This window comes from Prionailurus bengalensis, chromosome A2, assembly GCF_016509475.1.
Source record: "Prionailurus bengalensis isolate Pbe53 chromosome A2, Fcat_Pben_1.1_paternal_pri, whole genome shotgun sequence".
Classification (NCBI taxonomy): Eukaryota; Metazoa; Chordata; class Mammalia; order Carnivora; family Felidae; genus Prionailurus; species Prionailurus bengalensis.
This window is the reverse complement of record NC_057348.1, coordinates 80,287,487-80,304,837: the sequence shown is the minus strand read 5'-3', so window position 1 is coordinate 80,304,837 and position 17,351 is coordinate 80,287,487. Positions and strand designations below refer to the sequence as shown.

Sequence of the window (17,351 nt, the reverse complement as noted above, 5' to 3'; positions counted from 1 at the left end):
CCCTAGGCCTTGGATTTACAAGCTGTTTTTGAGTCTTCCCTTTCTACCACAGTTCCCACCCAGTATATCAGCAAGCTCTATTTGATTAAAATCTATTTCACAAATGATGGCTCTTGTCATGTCTGCCACAATCATACTCAAAGCCACCTAAACAGCAAATGCCTGAAACCCCCAATGTGATTCCCTGTCTTCACTCTTTTTCCTACAATCTATTCCTCACAAGGTGCCTGGAGTGATCAATCTAACACAAAATGATGTAATATTTAGGGGAAAAAATGTGTTTTTCTCTTAAGCATTATCATGTATTTAACGTTTTCCCTAGTTACTGAGGCTTTAGCTTCTTGGGGGGTGATTTTTATTGTTACTGAAAGAATGTGAATAGAGGGAAAGAGTGTACATTAAGCTTTTGAAATAAAAAGTAGGGCTTTGAAGTGAAAAAACAGCCTTGAAATACAAGCTGTCTTGATATAGGAGTTTTGGGATTCCTGTATCCTTTCCTTCTATGTATGTCACACCCAAAGGAACCAGCTTATTGAGTTCTCCCATAAAAAGAAAAGTTGGGGCAAAAAGGGAGGTCGGAAAAAGCTAGGACACAGATGGTATTATGCTAAGTGAAATAAGTCAGACTTAGAAAGACAAATACAATATAATTTCACTTACCGTGGAATCTAAAATACAAAACAAATGAATAAACAAATAAAAAACAGAATCAGACCTACAAATACAGAGAACAAACTGATGGTTGCCACAGGGGTGGGGGTGGAGGGATGGGCAAAATGAGTGAAGGGGTGTGGGAGATACAGGCTTCCAGTTATGGAATGAATAAGACATGGGAATAAGAGGCACAGCATAGGAAATATGGTCAATGGTATTGTAGTAGTGCTGTATGGCCACACAGTTGCTACACTTGTGGTGAGCATCACATAATGTATAGAGTTGTCAAATCACTAAGTTGGGAGGGCGCCTGGGTGGCTCAGTCAGTTAAGCATCCAACTCTTGATTTCAAGTCAGGTCATGATTTCATGGTTTGTGAGATCAAGCCCTGTATCGGGCTCTGCACTGATAGTGTGGAGCTGGCTTGGGATTCTCTTTCACCCTCTTTCTCTGCCCCTCCCACTATGCTCTGTCTCCTCTCTCTGTCTCTCTCTGCCTTTCAAAATAAACACATAAAAAGCATTTTTAAAAAGAAAATCATTAAGCTGTGCACCAAAAACGAATGTAACATTGTGTGTCAACCATACTAAAATTTAAGGTAAATAGGGACCGTCTGGAAAATAAATTTTCATTAGCCCTATTTTTGCAAATATCCTCAGTATAAAAGAAAGATCTGGCTCTTTGGATGACAAAGAAAATGCATCTTGCCATTGTGCTTAACTCTTCTTTGCATTCAAACCATGCCAATAGAGGTAATAAAAGTGAAAGTAACAACCATATGCAAAGATGTCATCTCTCACCAAGTTTTCTGGGGAAGAAGCACTGTGACTCTCCTCCACTGCGTGAACTCACTAGCATGGTAAATACTTGCTGATGTGAATTCTTGACAACTCGGCATACTTGGAAGGCATTCCTAAAAGAGAGGGAGGCAAAAATTAAACTCCGCTTCTGTTTCCTCCAGGGGCCATATGTTTACTCACTCACCATAAGTGAAAAAGGCCTTAGAGAAATCTAATGTCATTTTCTTAACCATGTGCAATATGGATGCAGTCCATGATTTTCCCTTCTCTGAAACTAAAATATTTGGGAAATAATGGGAATAAGTGCCACCATGAAATTAAATGTCTTTTAATCCTAATCCTCACATATAAACATGGAAATGGATCAGGACCCATTTTTGTGACCTGTTATCATAACATTGGCATTTGGTAGAATTATTCTATTCACTGTTATTTATGCATTATTGCAATGTCAGATCTCTGTGTGTATGTATAAAGAAGTACACTTTATCCTAAGAAACTGTATTTTTGTATTTTTTTTTTTTTAAGGTAAGACATGTCATATTCTTAATATGGTCTACCTACAAGTAAAGAGACTTAGAAAAGAACAGATGAAGATATATTACAGGGATAGAGAAGAAAGAGATGTATTTATGGAGGAAGAGGGTTAGAGAAAATAATATTCAAAACATCATCATCCTAGAGTATCTGGTCCTGAAGTTAATCCCGTTTCTTTTTTATTTTCAATTACCTTTTGGTATCTGCCAGTGCAGAATGTGGAAATCCTTATTGCTGCCTGTGTCAATTCTAAGTTATAAATAATATTGTTCCTTTTCAACCAAACCTAAACTTTTGAAACTGTAATTCTCTGCTTCCTATGTAAAAAGAAGCCTACTCATCACAAGTGTTAGAGAAAACAGACTTACCTCTTGGACCAGGTGCCAGGTGAGGCCATGATTGGTTGAGTACTCCAGTTTCACCTGGTTGTCCATGTGTGGAGTGTATTTCTGGCCACAGCCCATCACCAAACTGAACTGAATCATATAGGATGCTCCTATCTGCATTGACTGTGTTTCCACATAGCGCATGCTTGAGGCAAGTTTAGAATCTCCGGTGAAACTGAAAGACAGGAGTGGGAATCAGAAGATTAAAATCATGATGAGTTAAGGGAGAATTAAGCTCTTCATTTCATACCATACACCAAAATAACTTAAATATTTTTTAAATTTTTAAATTTTTTTAATTTGAGAGAGTGAGACAGTGTGAGTGAGCACATGGGGGAGAGGCAGAGGGAGGGGAGGGAGGGAGAGAGAGAGAGATAGAGAGAGAGGGAGAATTCCAAGCAGGCTCTGTGCTCAGTGTGGAGCCCAATGTGGGGCTGAATCCCATGACTCTGGGATCATGACCCGAGCGGAAATCAAGAGTCGGATGCTCAACTGACTGGTCCACCCAGGCGCCCCATACATCAAAATAATTTAATTTTACTTATTTAAATCTTGCCAAGCTCTAGAATGGATTTTAGTCAATCTAATAAATGTAATTTAAGAGAATCTGCCCATCAAAGAAGCAATATATTTTTTAAACTTAATAGCTGGAGCTGTCAAATATATTTGAAAATGGGTACTCACTCATATATTGTTCATGAGTATAAACCCTTTGACTCATTAATCTCACTTCTTAGAATTTATCTGAAGGAAATAATCCTAAATTCAAGGACAGCTTTATAAAATATGATTAATATTGCAGGTTTCCTTATAATAGTAATTGGTAACCATTTCAATGTCAAACTACAGGGAAAATGGAATACTTAAGTAAACTGGTATAGCCTCTTGACAGATTATCCATATTTCAAATATTTATTAAGGCAATAAAATCAAATTAACATGCTTATGAAAAAATACATTTTTTAAAACCCACAAAGAAATTCACCAGAATGTTTGCAGTGGCTATGTTTTGTGGTGGGAAACTAGACAGTTTACAACTTTTCTTTTGCATTTCTTAGTTTCCAAACAGTCTTCAATGTTCGGGCATTAAATACTGAAAACATCATAGTGTAGTTTTTTTTTTTTTTAATTTTTTTTTCCTTCAACGTTTTTATATAGTGTAGTTTTAATGACTGTGCCTAAAGTTGGTAGAATTTTACTGGGTACCAACTGAGTACTATGTAATTGTAAACTGTCTGAAGACAGGCACAATTACTTTTTTAGAGCAAGTTGCTCAAGGAATTTATAATCCATTAGAGGAGATTAAAATATGGACACATTTTCACTGTGGTTAATATGGGTAAATGTAATAAGGATTCCAGGGTTGACCACACTGGGGTTTGTCTGCCACAATATTTAGTATTGCCGCCCTGAAGTAGGTCCAGTAGTTCTGTGAGTTCTACTAATCGCAGTAGTTCCTGTGAGTCAGGGGGCTTAGCTGACATAGAAAAGGGAATGATGCAACATCCAGTGACATCTTTGAGGTATTTGATATTTTTTCTTATTTATCCTTTGCTGAATCAGCAAAATAAGGAGTAACTACACTGCCTTGCTTCTTGAAGACATTAACATGTTATTTAAAGATGTTGGGGTGCCTGGGCGGCTCAGTTGATTAAGCGTCTGACTCTTGACTTCGGCTCGGGTCATGATCTAACGGTTCGTGAGACTGAGCCCCACGTGGGGTTCTGGGCTGACAGCACTGAGCCTGCTTGGGATTCTCTCTCTCTCTCTCTCTCTCTCTCTCTCTCTCTGCCCCTCACCTGCTTGCTCTTTCTCTCTTTCAAAACAAATAAAAATAAACTTATAAAAAAGATGTTATTTAAAGATGGGACATTGTCTACAAAGAGGATCGACATGGGTTTGGGCTCAAGGTTATAAAATGCAAGAAGCTTTTTCCTAACAATGACTAAGTACTCTTTAACAGTTTTAAATTAAGCTTTTTTACACTTGGACAATGAATAGAGGAATAAAATGTTTAAAAGCCCCAAACTCTGCTTTAGCTGAATGGTCAATAAAAGGAAGAGAAAAGTCATATTCATAATTGCTGGTATTAAATATCCAGTGTTTACAACTTGTTTATCATTAATAATAAAGATGCCCATCCTTTGTTGATTCTAGGCGATATCCTCAGGCTGTGTTAAGCTAATATCCACGTTATCTTTCTTAGTTCCATCCTTAAAATAACTCTGTGAAGTAGGAATAATATCTCTAGGCAACAAATGTGGCAAAGGGGATAGTAAATGGTAGAGACTCAGTGAGAAATCAGCTTTGCCCAACTCTAAAACCTCTTAACCAATATACTCTCTCTCTGTCCTATTACTATAAGATGGAGAAAAAAAAAAACCACAGTTTTTAATAACTTTCATGTATAGTTAATTTAAAAATCATCAACTTTCAGTTACTGTGTAATGATACTTTGGTGTTAGAGATCTAAAACCATGATTGCTGCTGTGTGATATGCTGCATAGGATGCAATCTAGAAAACATACAGCTGCAGAATGCAATTTTTAACAATATTACAAAAGAAAAGAATCAACATAGAATAAAAACACTAGTAAGCCCTATAGGCACAAACTTGTCTACATAAATTCCAGAGTCTTTTAAGTAAGCAAAAAAAAAAAAAAAAATCTTGACTGCTTCTCTCCATGAGAAATAAATGTTGCTTTTAACTTCAAGGGTTAAATGCGCTTTCTAGTATGCTGTATGAGGAAGATAATTAGAGGCAGGCAACTAATTAGTCATTTGAATTGTTTACTTAAAAGGTACACTGTACATCCTGGGCATCTGGGAAAAGTCACATGGTGCAGGGCAGTACATGAGACTCATGGTCTGCAATCCACAGAGAGCCACTAGAACTTTCTCACCCATGTCCTGCAGAGTATTTCCCCACCACAGCATTTCTGAAATAATTTAAGATTATTTTCACAATCAGCTCCTTCTTCTCCTCAGAGATGGTTTCCTGTCCTTGCAATTCCAAGAGAAACAGAAAGAAATGCTGTATTTTGCACCTTTTTCATGGTTACAATCAACCATGAACCTGGTTCAAGATAGCAAGTACTCAAACCTGAGAAGTATGTGGTCTGTGAGCTACCCTCACGATAACTGCTTTTAAAGGTCCCAAGACACCAAGAAAGAAACAATATAAAAATTATATAAAAGGACAAGTCTGGGGGCACCTGGTTAGTTCAGTTGGTACAGCATGGCGCTGATCTTGGTGTTGTGAATTTGAGCTCCACATTGGGTGCAGAGATTACTTAAAAATAAAATCTTAAATCTTGAAAAAAAGGACAAGAGTCTAAATGAGGACTGTTAAACAGGGACAATAAAATTCTTACTTAGAACTAATATCTGTTCCACTGGTAGTTGTGTCTTTTCTTCTTGTTTTTGTTGTAAGCTAAAGCTGAATGGATTTCTAATCGATACACCTGCCATACTTCATGGTACCATATGACACCTATCCTGATGTCTTAATTGGAAGCAAAATAACACAAGAGAAGCACAGACATCTATGCCTTAAAACTCTGACCATTCATAGTAAGAGTTCACTCAGTTGTTTACCATCCATACTACAAGTTCACCCATGCTTTATTCAGGACTGGCTGAAAGCCAGTGATATTAGGTCAGCATTTTCTCTCCTGAATATGCTGATGTTCTTACTCAGCTGGAGTTTTAGAGGAGAGAATTTCACAGTCTGCCATCCTTTAATTGATAAAACTGTTCCTCTTTGTTGCTTGTGTAAGTCAGCATAGGTTCACAAAGGTAAAAATGAAGCTGAACTCTGTAACAATCAGAGAAACAAAAAATAGTCCACATCACCCTTTTGGGGAGAAATTCTGGAGACAGAATACATTGGAAACCAGGAGGCTTAGTTTCATTTGTGCCGATCTGCAAGAGTGCCTCAAAAATAAAGGGACAATAAAAATGCTCCTGCATCTAATTATAAGATTTAATGCGAGAATGTGGATAATTCTTTCCACTAGGACAAGATTACCTCCCTGTGTCTTTTCATTCTACCACCAAGATGGCTAGTAGGCTCTCTATTACGCCCCTGGTAAAATGGATAACACTATAATGTAACTCATGTTTCCATAGTTCTTTCTTTTTCTTTCTTTCTTTTTCTTTCTTTCTTTCTTTTTCTTTCTTTCTTTCTTTTCTTTTTTTTTTTTTTTAAATTTTTTTTTTCAACGTTTATTTATTTTTGGGACAGAGAGAGACAGAGCATGAACGGGGGAGGGGCAGAGAGAGAGGGAGACACAGAATCGGAAACAGGCTCCAGGCTCTGAGCCATCAGCCCAGAGCCTGATGCAGGGCTCGAACTCACGGACCGCGAGATCACGACCTGGCTGAAGTCGGACGCTTAACCAACTGCGCCACCCAGGCGCCCCTCTTTCTTTCTTTTCTTTCTTTCTTTCTTTCTTTCTTTCTTTCTTTCTTTCTTTCTTTCTTTCTTTTTCTTTCTTTCTTTTCCTTTCCTTTCCTTTCCTTTCTTTCTTTCCCTCCCTCCTTCCTTCCTCCCTTCCTCCCTCCCTCCCTAGTCAGCGCACATGCACACAAAGGGGGAGAAGGGCAAAAGGGAGAGAGAGAGAGAAAGAGAGAATCATAAGCAGGCTCCATGCTCAGCACAGAGCCTGATGTGGGGCTCAATGTGGGGCTTGATGTGGGGCTTGATCCCATGAGCCTGGAATCATGACCTGAGCTGAAATCAAGAGTTGGATGCTCAACCAACTGAGCCACCCAGATGCCCATTTCCATAGTTCTATACTTAGTTCATAGTATAGTTCCTTTGCCTCCTCCTCTCTTGTTAATCTCACAGATAGCTGGGGATCTGTTTTCCTGACTAGGTTGGAAGCCTCTCTGCAAGAGGAGATCATATCTTGTTCATCCCTGTATCCCCTAAAGCACTCAGAACCTTCTGTACCTCACAGAAGCACCTCGTGTTGTTGCAGGACATCATGGTTTTCCAACAGCTAGGTTACTTTATTTATTGAGTTGAGGCCATTTGGAAGGCTATCAGGGATCCTTAACACTGTGTAATGGAGATAAAAAAAAACAAAACCCAGAGGCTGAGTTGCTGACCCCAGGGTCACACAGTTACTAAAAAGCTAGCAACTAGGCCTTCTGATTTCTACTTTGATGTCCTTTCCTCTATACCATGTCCATTAAAGGCCTTAAAGAATGTTAAATAAAATGAACACATGAGTGAGGTTTCTCAATTGGGCAGAAGGCAAGTTTTACAAAACCATAGTTCCTTACGTGAGGTAATGAACACAAAGTTTTTAAGCTATTCGCACTTAAAGAAATCACTTCCTGCATTTCCCCAGAAGCTCTTTCAAATCTCCATAAAAAAGGTTCTTTTATATGAAAGGCAGGTACACATAGCCAACACAAAGTGAGAGAATACCCCTCCTTCCCCTCCAACACAAAGTTCCTTCAAGGCAAATTCACCTAGGGACTGAGCCATTTTCAACAATTGATCCCATTTCTTTAAGAATAGTTTGTTAAGTTAGACAACAGTGTCTGAAGTCTCACTACCAATATGCCACAAGAGAAGACAATGCACCAGTATTTACATTTCTTAAAAACTGAAGCAATACTCAACTATTTTCAAGGACCCCACAGAGAAGAATGCCTCTGCAGGGCTCATTTCCACAACAACAGAAGAGCAACTCAAAGCTGGTTTTGGTTGGATGCCATTCAAAAGTATATTCATCTGCAAAACGACATGTAAATGAATCTAAGCCTCTCTAATATCATCTCTTCTTGGGTTTTGTTTTTGTATCAAAGAAACGTTTGCTGGAGTTGACAATCTTGTTGATATTATGGAATTAAAGGAGGCATTTTAAATTCACTTGTTATTTCTAGAATATTATGTATCAAAACAGAAATAACCATGCTATCTTAGTGGATTATACAAAGTTTACATTTACTGGAAACAACAATCTGACAATAAAGAAGTTTTTGCGTTTTTTTTTAAGTAAAAATTTGCAGTCCTACTACCTAAAGATGATCACTGCTAACATTTTCGTATAAATACTTCCGGACTTCCTTATGTTTATACACACATAAAAACTCACTTTCCTTTCTTTATTTTTTCTTTTTTTAAAGTTTATTTATTTATTCTGAAAGAGAGAGCCTATGCAAGGGGAGGGGCAGAGAGAGAGAGGAGAGACAGAATTCCAACCAGGTTCTCAGCAGACTGCACAGACCTGTACGCAGGGCTCCAACCCCATGATCATGAGATCACGACCTGAGCCGAAATCAAGAGTCAGACACTGAACTGACGGAGTCATCCAGGCATCCTCATTTCTCTTTCTTTTAAAAAAATTATTACAAAATCATAATAAATCTGTTCTTTTTTTCTTTTTACAACTATTTCATTGACATCTTTCCACACTGAAAAAATGTTGAGAATAAGCCAATCTCCAATTATGGAACTTTCTGGAGGTTGCTTCCATTTTTCACTGCTATAAACAATGCTTCTATAATATGCATCCTTATATATCTTTGTGTACTGGTCCAATTATTTCCTTAAGATAAATTCCTAGAAGCAGAATTGCTGGGTCAAAGCAAATTTTAAAAATGAGCATTTACTGCGAAGTTGCCCTTCAAAAAAGTTGTAGTGGGAAATATAGCCTTCCAGTTATGGAATGAATAAGTCACAGGAATAAAAGGCACATCATAGTGAACATAGTCAATGATACTATAACAGTGTTGTATGGTGACAGATGGTAGCTATACTTGTGGTAAGGATAGCATAATGTATAGAGAAGCTGAATCACTTTGTTGCATAAGTGAAACTAATGTAAGTAACACTGTGTGTCAACCATACTCAAATTAAAAAAAAATTAAGAGCTTGTGGATTTTGAAATAGCTAGGGCACTCCTTATTTTATCTTGTTGAATTGGCAATCAAAGGTGAGGCAAGAGAAAAAAATACATGAGGAATCTTTGAAATTCTTTTTTTACCCTTCCAACTATGTGCAGCCATGTACATTATTTAGGGTGTAGTTAAGCAGGGTCATTTTAGGACTTTTAAAGGATCTTCAGGCCCACGGGTAGCTGTTGGTTACGCGTCCAGCTTTGGCTCAAGTCATGATCTTGCGGTTCATGACTTCAAGCCCTGTGATGGGCTCTGTACTGACAGCTGAGCCTGGAGCCTGCTTCAGATTGTGTCTCCCTCTCTCTCTGCCCCTCCCCTGCCCCAAAATAAATAAACATTAAAAAAAATGTAAGACTTTTAATCTTTGGAAATTCAATTACACATCATGGCAAACATACTAAAATACACCCACATCCATTATATATTTTTCATTACAAAAACCTCCAAATAGATTTTATAATTTTGCCTTTAAATTTTATTTGCTACTAGTGATGCATGTAATTTATATTTGGTTGTAATTATTCAGCACATTCAGGAATCTGACCAAAAAATTATTTCCAATATCATGAAATTTTATGAATATTTAAATTTAGCAGTTAAGGGAGTTAACATATATTGTGTTTTGTAGATATTTAATTTAAATTTATTAATCCTACTTTTGCAATTTGCTTATCATATTTTTGAGATAATATTCATTTCCTCAGTTCCTGGACTTTTTCCAGGCCCCTGAAAAGCTTTGAGGCCCTGGCATGTGCCCAAAATGACTAATGAAAGAACTTCCTAGGAAGAGACAGAGAGAATGTAAAGGTATTAGAAGAAGAAAGAGCTTGACTTGGTGGGAGTAGAGAGAAGGAAGACCACGGTGGTTGGGATGGTCAACTGGGCCAGGTCACCCAGGGCCTACCATGGAGATTTCATGAACCGCTGTCCATAGAAAGTAATTTTCTCAGCCTATTGAACTTCTACTTCAACAAACCACACATACCATGAATCTAAATCATCAAATGTAGAATTCTCTGGTTAATTTCTTTAGTGGTGTGTTTACTCTCTTACTTCCAAAATCTCACTTAGCTACTACTTAGTCCAAATGAAGATTTTTTTTAGGGAAATCTAACTTTGGAGAAATAAATGACTTAAAAATCAACCATTGTGGACATCAACAGGACATGAGTCTTGGCATATGGCTATTTTATTCATTTCTTTGGCAGGTCCTATGGCTTTGTCCTTCAATATATATCTTCAAGTGGTCCATTTCTCCACTACATCATTCTGTTCCTAGCATCATTATAAGCACATGTAGATGACACTGTTAGCCTCCAAGCTGAGCTCCTTCTACTGCTTCACCTGTTACCCTCTATCATCTGTTCTCCAAAAAGCAGCCAGAATTATTTTTTATAATTTTTTTAAGGTTTATTTATTTTTGAGACAGAGAGAAACAGAGCATGGAGGGGGGAGGGGCAGAGAGAGAGGGAGGCACAGAATCCGAAGCAGGCTCCAGGCTCTGAGCCATCAGCCCAGAGCCTGACGCGGGGCTCGAACTCACAGACCGCGAGATAGTGACCCGGGCTGAAGTCGGACGCTTAACCAACTGAGCCACCCAGGCGCCCCCACAATTATTTTTTAAATATAATCACATTATATTACTCCTCTGCTACAAATTATTTACTCGCTTCCCATAACACTTAGGATAAATTCCAAAATCGCTATATTGCTCTATAAGGTACTAATATAATCTATCTCCTTGCCTGCCTCAGGGCCTTTGCTCTTGCTGTTCTCTCCACCTGTGATGCTTTCCTTGCACCCTTTTACATCATTGTCTTTCATTCTTCTGCTCTGTTCTAATGCCTCCAGGAGGGCTTTACTGACTATCTTACCTAAAAAAGTTTCACTCTCCACTTATGCTACCTCAGGTTCCATTCATTTATTCTCACAGCACAAACCACTTCCTGAAATATTATTATGCATGATTACTTGTTTACTGTTGTTATTCCCCTCCAGAATGTAAGCTCTGCAAATAAAAGACTTTTCTATCTTCATCTCCAAAACCTACTGTGCTTCCTCCAGCACAAATAGTGCCAGTAGTGCAATCACTATCCAGTCAAATGTATAAATTAGTCTATCAGCGAATGAAAAACTTCATGTAATGAAATCCTTATGTTGAAAAGCCTAAAAAGTAGACTCTATTTTAGAAAGTCATTTATAAATCTATTTAGGGGAATGTTCAATTATATTACCAGTTTGTTGGAGGCACTGATACTCCTGGGTACTGAAAGTACTCTTTAAATAGCTGCTGAAAAAAGCAGTAAGTGACTTTTCAGTTTGTTACTCAATATATTTACTTTATCTATCTGCTAAGCTTCCTGGAACAATCATTTACTGTGAAATGGTGGTTGAAGTGGCTCTTGGGAGCCACCTCACCCCAAATAGCTTCCTTCAGCACACAATTTAAATTGATTTACTGTTCTTTGTAATTGTCCCTGTAAGGAATAATCCCAAGAAAACTCTAGGCTAGTAAACTAGTAAACTATTTAAACTGACAAAATCTCTACAAAAGATATAGGTTGATGTTCAATGAAAGAAAATCCTAAAGAAATTCACTTGGCTGTGTCTTCTAATGGAAGAAGCTGGTGGCATTGATAAAATTGAGATTGCAAATTCATGAGAACACTCAGGTTTCCCTGACTGCTTTCAACATTACTGAGAACGATTTTTGTGAGGGAGAAGAAAATGGCACAATATTACCAGCCCTGGACCAAGATCAGGAATTCTCCAAACTGCTTAACAAAAGAATACTAAGGCCCCATAACTTCCAAGCCAAGGACCAAATCTTAAAGGGTAACTTCTTTAAGAACTCCTATGACTTGGCATACCACAGGTGTAAAGCCTTTTAGACTGAACATTAATAAAATTTTTGACAAATCAAAAAAAAATTAGGCTTTTCCAACATGAGGATTTCATTACATGGGACACTCACCCTAAAGATGTTCTCTTCCTTTTATACCTCTATTTTCTTGCATCTCCAGGGCTGACCATGCCACCTGGGGCTCGGGTGAAAAACCAGGCTTCCCAAGTCCTCCAGCACAACACTAAATACCACATAATGTTATCCTTTTTTCTCATGCCTGTTGTTATTCACAGCTAATTTCACTTCTTGTGTGTTGCTCTTTTATTTTCTCTCTACTTTCAGGACAAACCTAAGGAAATTTCTCTTCCTAAAAACTGACCCTAACATGACAAGTGCTATTTATTTTCTTGTATAAAGAAAAGGGAGAGCTTTTTCTTTCTTTTAAATTTACTTATTTATTATGTTTATTTTGAGAGAGAGAGAATGCGCGACAGAGTGAGCAGGGGAGGGATAGAGAGGGGGAGAGAGAGAATCCCAAGTGGGTTCTGTGCTGACAGCACAAAGCCCGACATGGGCTCCACCTCGCAAATGGTGAGATCATGACCTGAGCCGAAATCAAGAGTCGGACACTTAACTGACTAAGCCACCCAGGTGTCCCAAGAAAAGAGAGAGCTTTAATTAAAAAAAAAAATTAGACATAACAAGGAATGAGTAACTTCTGTTTTAACACCCATGAAAGTACCTAGGAAGCCTTTCAACATTTCTATGTCTCATTGGTCTCTAAATCTTCTTTTAATTAAATCTGCTTCTCCTCAAGCATCATGAAAAATGAAAACTATAGCTTTTCTTTTTTCTATTTTTTTACTTTTATGTTTTTCTATCTATTTTACTTTAACTTTTGCTAGTTTTTATTGAGATATAATTGACATACCCCGTTGTATTAGTATACAACACAATGAGTTGATATATGTATTTACAGTGAAATGATCACCACAATGTTTAGTTGACATCCAATCACTTCACATAGCTACAATTTTTTTTTCCTTATGAAGAGAATTTTAAGATCTACTCTCTTGGCAACTCTCAAATATACAATACAAGCATACCTTGTTTTATTATGCTTTCCTTTATTGTACTTCCCAGATATGTTTTTTTGGTTGGTTTGTTTGTTTTAAACAAATTGAACATTGTGGCAACACTGTGTCAAGTGAAGTTCTACTGGAGCCATTTTTCCAGTGGCATTTGCTCATTTGGTGTCTCTTTGTCACATTTTGGTAATTCTCACATATTTCAAGCTTTATTATTTTTATAGATTTGTTGTAGTGATCTGTGATCAGTGATAATGATTTACTGAAAGCTCAGAGGATGGTTATCATTTTTTAGCAATAAAATATTTTCAAATTAAGGTAAGTACATTGTTTTTTAGATATAATACTATTTATTTCACACTTAATATGCTAAGTATAATGTAATCATAACTTTTATATGCCCTGGGAAACCAAAAAATTCATGTCAGTTGGTTTTTTGAGATATCTGCTTCATTGTGGTGGTCTGGAACTGAACCTACAGTATATCTGAGGTATGCCTGTATGGTACTATTAACTCTAGTCATCATGCTGTATGTTAAACCCGCAGAACTTACTTATATTATAACTGAAAATTTGTGCCTTTTGACCACCTACACCCATTTCATCCACTCCTGCCCCCCTCAGCCACCACACCACTAGTAACTACCAATCTGCTCTCTGTATCCATGAGTTAGTTTTTTTCAAGGTGAATCCAAGTTACCATGAATTGTAGGATTTCCTTCTCTTTTCTGACTGAAAATATTTTATTGTACGTATAAACCACATTTTCTTTATCCATTCATCCATGGATGGACACTTAGGTTGTTTCCATGTCTTTGGATATTATAAATAACGCTTCCATGAAACATGAGAATACATGTATCTTCTAAGAAAATGATTCATTTCTTTAGATATATATTCAGGAGTGGAATTACTGGATCATATGGTAGTTCTATTTTTAATTTTCTGAAGAACCTCCATACTGTTTTTCATAGTGGCTGCACCAATTTACATGTCCACCAACAGAGCACAAGAGTTCCCTTTTCTCCACATCCTCACCAACACTTGTTATTTTTTTGTCTTTGTGATACCAGCCATTCTAACAGGTGTGAGGTGATATCTCATTGTGGTTTTCATTTGCACTTCTCAGATGATTAGTGATTTGTGCACCTTTGCACACCTGTTGGTCATTTGCATGTATTTCTTGGAAAAATATCTATTTACTTCCTCTGCCTATTTTTAATCATCTTATTTTTTTTTTGCTATTGAGTTGTATGTATTCTTTATTCATTTTAAATATTAACTCCCTGTTGGATATACGATTTGCAAATATTTTCCCCCATTCCATAGATTGATGGTTTTCTTGGCTGTGAAGAAATATTTTAGTATTATATAGTCTCACTTGTTGATTTTTTATTTTGTTTCCTTTGGTTGGTGTCATATCCCCAAAAATCACTGCAAAGATCTATGTCAAGATGCTTACCATCTATATTTTCTTCTAGGGGTTTTATGGTTTCAGGTCTTATGTCTGAGTTTTTAATTCATATTTTGAGTTATTTTGTGTATGGTGTAAGATAGTGGTCCAGTTTCTTTCTTTTGCATGTAGCTGTCCAGTTTTTAAATATTATTTACTTAAGGAACTGTCCTTTCCTCATTGAACATTCTTGGCTCTTTTGAAAAATGAATTTTTTTAAATGTTTATTTATTTTTGAGAGAGACAGAGACAGAATGCGAGTGGGTTAGGGGCAGAGAAAGAGGGAGACACAGAATCCGAAGCAGGCCCCAGGCTCTGAGCTGTCAGCACAGAGCCTGATGTGGGTCTCAAATTCTAGAGCCGTGAGATCATGACCCGAGCCGAAGTCCAATGCCCAACTGACTGAGCCACCCAGGTGCTCCTGAATATTTTTTTACACCCATGCATGGGTTTATTTCTAAGCTCTCTAATCTGTTCTTTGTAGATCTATGTGTCTGTTTTCATGCCAATACCATACTATTATGATTACTGTGTCTTTGTAATACAGTTTGAAACCAGGAAGTATAATGCCCCCAGATTTGTTCTTCTTTCTCATGAGTGCTTTGGTTATATTGCTCAGATTGCTTTTGGGGTCTTTTGTGGTTCCATAAAAATGATAGGATTGTTTGTTCCATTTCTTTGGAAAATGTCATTGGAATTTCAATTGGGATTGCATTAAATCTGTAGATTGCTTTGGCTACTATGGGCATTTAAACAATATCAATTCTTCCAATCTATAAACATGGAGTGTCTTTGTATTTATTCGTGTCTTCTACAATTTCTTTGATCATTATCTTATTGGATTTCAATGGACCTGTCTTTCACCTCCTTGGTTAAATTTGTTCCTAGGTATTTTATTCTTTTTGATGCAATTGTCAATGGGACTGTTTTCTTAACTTCTCATTCTGCTAGTTCATTTTTAGTATATAAACAATTTATTTTTTATCCTGCAGCATTATTGAATTTGTTTACCAGTTCTTACAGTTTATTGGTGAAGTCTTTAAAGTTCTTACAGTTTATTGGTGAAGTCTTTAAAGTCTTTAAAGTTCTTACAATTTATTGGTGAAGTCTTTAAAGTGTGTGTGTGTGTGTGTATATACATATATATATATGTCATATGCAAATAGAGACAATTTTACTTCTTCCTTTCTGATTTGGAGTCTTTTAGTTCTTTTTCTTTTTTTAATTGCTCCCACAAGGACCTCTAGTACTATACTGAATAAAAGTGGCAAGAGTGGGCATCTTTGTCTTGTTACTGATCTTACAGGAAAAGTTTCAGCTTCTCATCATAAAGTATGATATTAGCTGTGAGCTTCTCAGATATGGCCTTTATTATGCTGAGGTACATTCCACCTATACCCAATTTGTTGACAGTTTTTATGACAAATGGATGATGAATTTTGCCAAATGCTTTTTCTGCATCTATTGAGATGATCATATGATTTTTATCCTTACTTTTGTTTGTGGTAGGTACATCACAGTGATTGATTTGCACAGGTGGAACCATCCTTGCATCCCTGGAATAAATCCCATGTAATCACGGTGTATGATTCTTTCCATGTATTGTTGAATTCAGTTTTCAAATATTTTGTTGAAAATTTTAGCATCTGTGTCATCATGGATATTGGCCTGTAATTTTCTTTTCTTGTGTTGTCTTTGTCTGGTTTTGGTATCAAGGTAATGCTGGACTCATAAGATGAGTTTGGAAGTGTTCCATGCTCTTCTATTTTGGGGAAGAGTTTGAGAAGAATTAATGTTACTTATTCTGTAAATGTTTAGTAGATTCATTAGTGAATCTGTCTGGTCCTGGACTTTTGTTTGTTGGGAAGTTTTTGATTATGGATTCAATCTCCTTACTAGTAATTGTCTGTTCAGATTTCTACTTCTTCATGATTTAGTTTTGGTGAGTTGAATGTTTCCAGGAACTTATCTTTCTTTTAGGTTGTCTAATTTGTTGGTGTATAATTGTTTACAGTTCTCTTATGATCCTTTGTATTTCTGTGGTATCAGTTGTAATCCCTCTTCAACTCCAATTTTGAGTTCTTTTTTTTCTTTCTTTGTTTTTTTGGGGAGAGGGGAGTCTAGCTAAAGGTTTGCCTGTTTCATTTATCTTTTCAAAAAGCCACTCTTGCTTTCATTGATTGACTTTTCTACTGTCTTTTTAATCTCTATTTCATTTATTTCTGCTCTGATCTTTGTTATTTCCTTCATTCTGCTAACTTTGGGCTTAGTTTTTGTTTGTCTGCTTCTTTGAAGTGTAAGTTAGGTTGTTTACCTGAGATCTTTCTTGCTTCTTAATGTAAGCATTTATTGCTATGAATTTTTTTTTTTTTGCACTGCTTTTTGGTGCATCTCCTACATTTTGGTATGCTGTAATTCCATTTTCATTTGTCTCAAGATATTTTTTAATTTTTCTTTTGATCTTCTTGACCCGTTGATTGTTATTTAATCTCCACACTTAAGAATTTTATAATTTTCTCCTTGCAAATAATTTCTAGTATTAAACCATTGTGGTAGAAAAAGTTGCTTGATATAATTTCAATCTTCTTAAATTTATTAAGACCTGTTTTGTGGCCTAACATATAATCTATCCTGGAGAATATTTTAGAGTATTTTGTGTGTGCTTGATAA

General features: G+C 36.7%; 1 protein-coding gene across 3 annotated transcripts in view; it reads right to left on the bottom strand.

The window, feature by feature from the left end:
- The window catches only part of RELN (reelin), a 533,601-nt gene that overhangs the window by 138,002 nt on the left and 378,248 nt on the right, over nucleotides 1-17,351 (bottom strand). For all 3 annotated transcript variants that reach the window (XM_043588658.1, XM_043588659.1, XM_043588660.1), the window contains exons 21-22: nucleotides 2,360-2,552; nucleotides 1,455-1,567 (exon numbers count right to left, since the gene is read on the bottom strand). In XM_043588658.1, coding sequence (XP_043444593.1) covers nucleotides 1,455-1,567; nucleotides 2,360-2,552 — 306 coding nt within the window. The remainder of the gene's footprint in view (nucleotides 1-1,454; nucleotides 1,568-2,359; nucleotides 2,553-17,351) is intronic.